The sequence below is a fragment of the Pygoscelis adeliae genome, unplaced genomic scaffold (genome assembly GCF_000699105.1).
Source record: "Pygoscelis adeliae isolate BGI_AS28 unplaced genomic scaffold, ASM69910v1 Scaffold184, whole genome shotgun sequence".
Classification (NCBI taxonomy): domain Eukaryota; kingdom Metazoa; phylum Chordata; class Aves; order Sphenisciformes; family Spheniscidae; genus Pygoscelis; species Pygoscelis adeliae.
Window position 1 is genome coordinate 447049 of NW_008824541.1, and position 716 is coordinate 447764.

A 716-nucleotide genomic window follows, 5' to 3' on the forward strand; every position below is an offset into this window, starting at 1 on the left:
CAGGAGACAGAGGTAGAAGAGAAGCCGGTGGAGAGTCCCCATGAGGTGCTCAACCGTGCCCGCAGGGAGTTCTTCGAGGTCATCGAAGTGGAGCTGCAGAGGAGGGCGCAGGCAGAGACCCAGCACCTGCGTGGCAAGGTACCGGGGACGGGACGAACACAACCGCAGCACTCCCTGCCGTGGGGCAGGGGACATGGGTCAGCCTCTGTTTTTCAGGTTAAAGACCGCGCGGGAGAGGAGGCGGCTGCACAGGGGGAAGAGAGCCAGCTGCTCAAGGACAAGGAAGAAGAGGAGGAGGAGAAGGATGCTGCCAAGGTCAGTGCACTCCAGCTTCACGGTGCTTTCCCCCTCCTTGCTAGGGTTCCTGCTCCGTGGTTCATGCAGGGATGAGGCTACTGTGCCCGAGCCGGGCAGAGCTCATGGGGTCTCTTCCTCCGTGGGGTGGTGAGCGGAGGGCCCCACACAGCTCCCTGACCCCACACCTGCTCCCTCTTCAGGAGCCGTAGCCGAGACAGGACCGGTGGGTCGCACAGAAACCCTTGCGTTGGTCGCAGATGCTCCCTGGCCCTTTGCCCTCCTGATTTTTTTTTTCTCCGGGGTGAATAAACAGGAGTTTATAATAAACGTCACGTTTCCTGTTTTGTCACGGCAGGGTTGAGCAGAGGGTGGGAAAGTTGCGTCCTCTTGCTCTTCATCTCCCCTCCTCGGGCCAGGCC

At 60.6% G+C, this 716-nt stretch overlaps 1 protein-coding gene across 1 annotated transcript in view; it reads left to right on the forward strand.

Moving 5' to 3' along the window:
• DNAI2 (dynein, axonemal, intermediate chain 2) overlaps positions 1 to 315 on the forward strand; it is a gene marked incomplete at its 3' end in the record, with an annotated part of 8514 nt that extends 8199 nt beyond the window's left edge. Inside the window, exons 10-11 of the mRNA XM_009321667.1 lie at positions 11 to 138; positions 217 to 315. Of these exons, the coding sequence (XP_009319942.1) occupies positions 11 to 138; positions 217 to 315 (227 nt within the window). The remainder of the gene's footprint in view (positions 1 to 10; positions 139 to 216) is intronic.
• Positions 316 to 716: the final 401 nt, after the last annotated feature.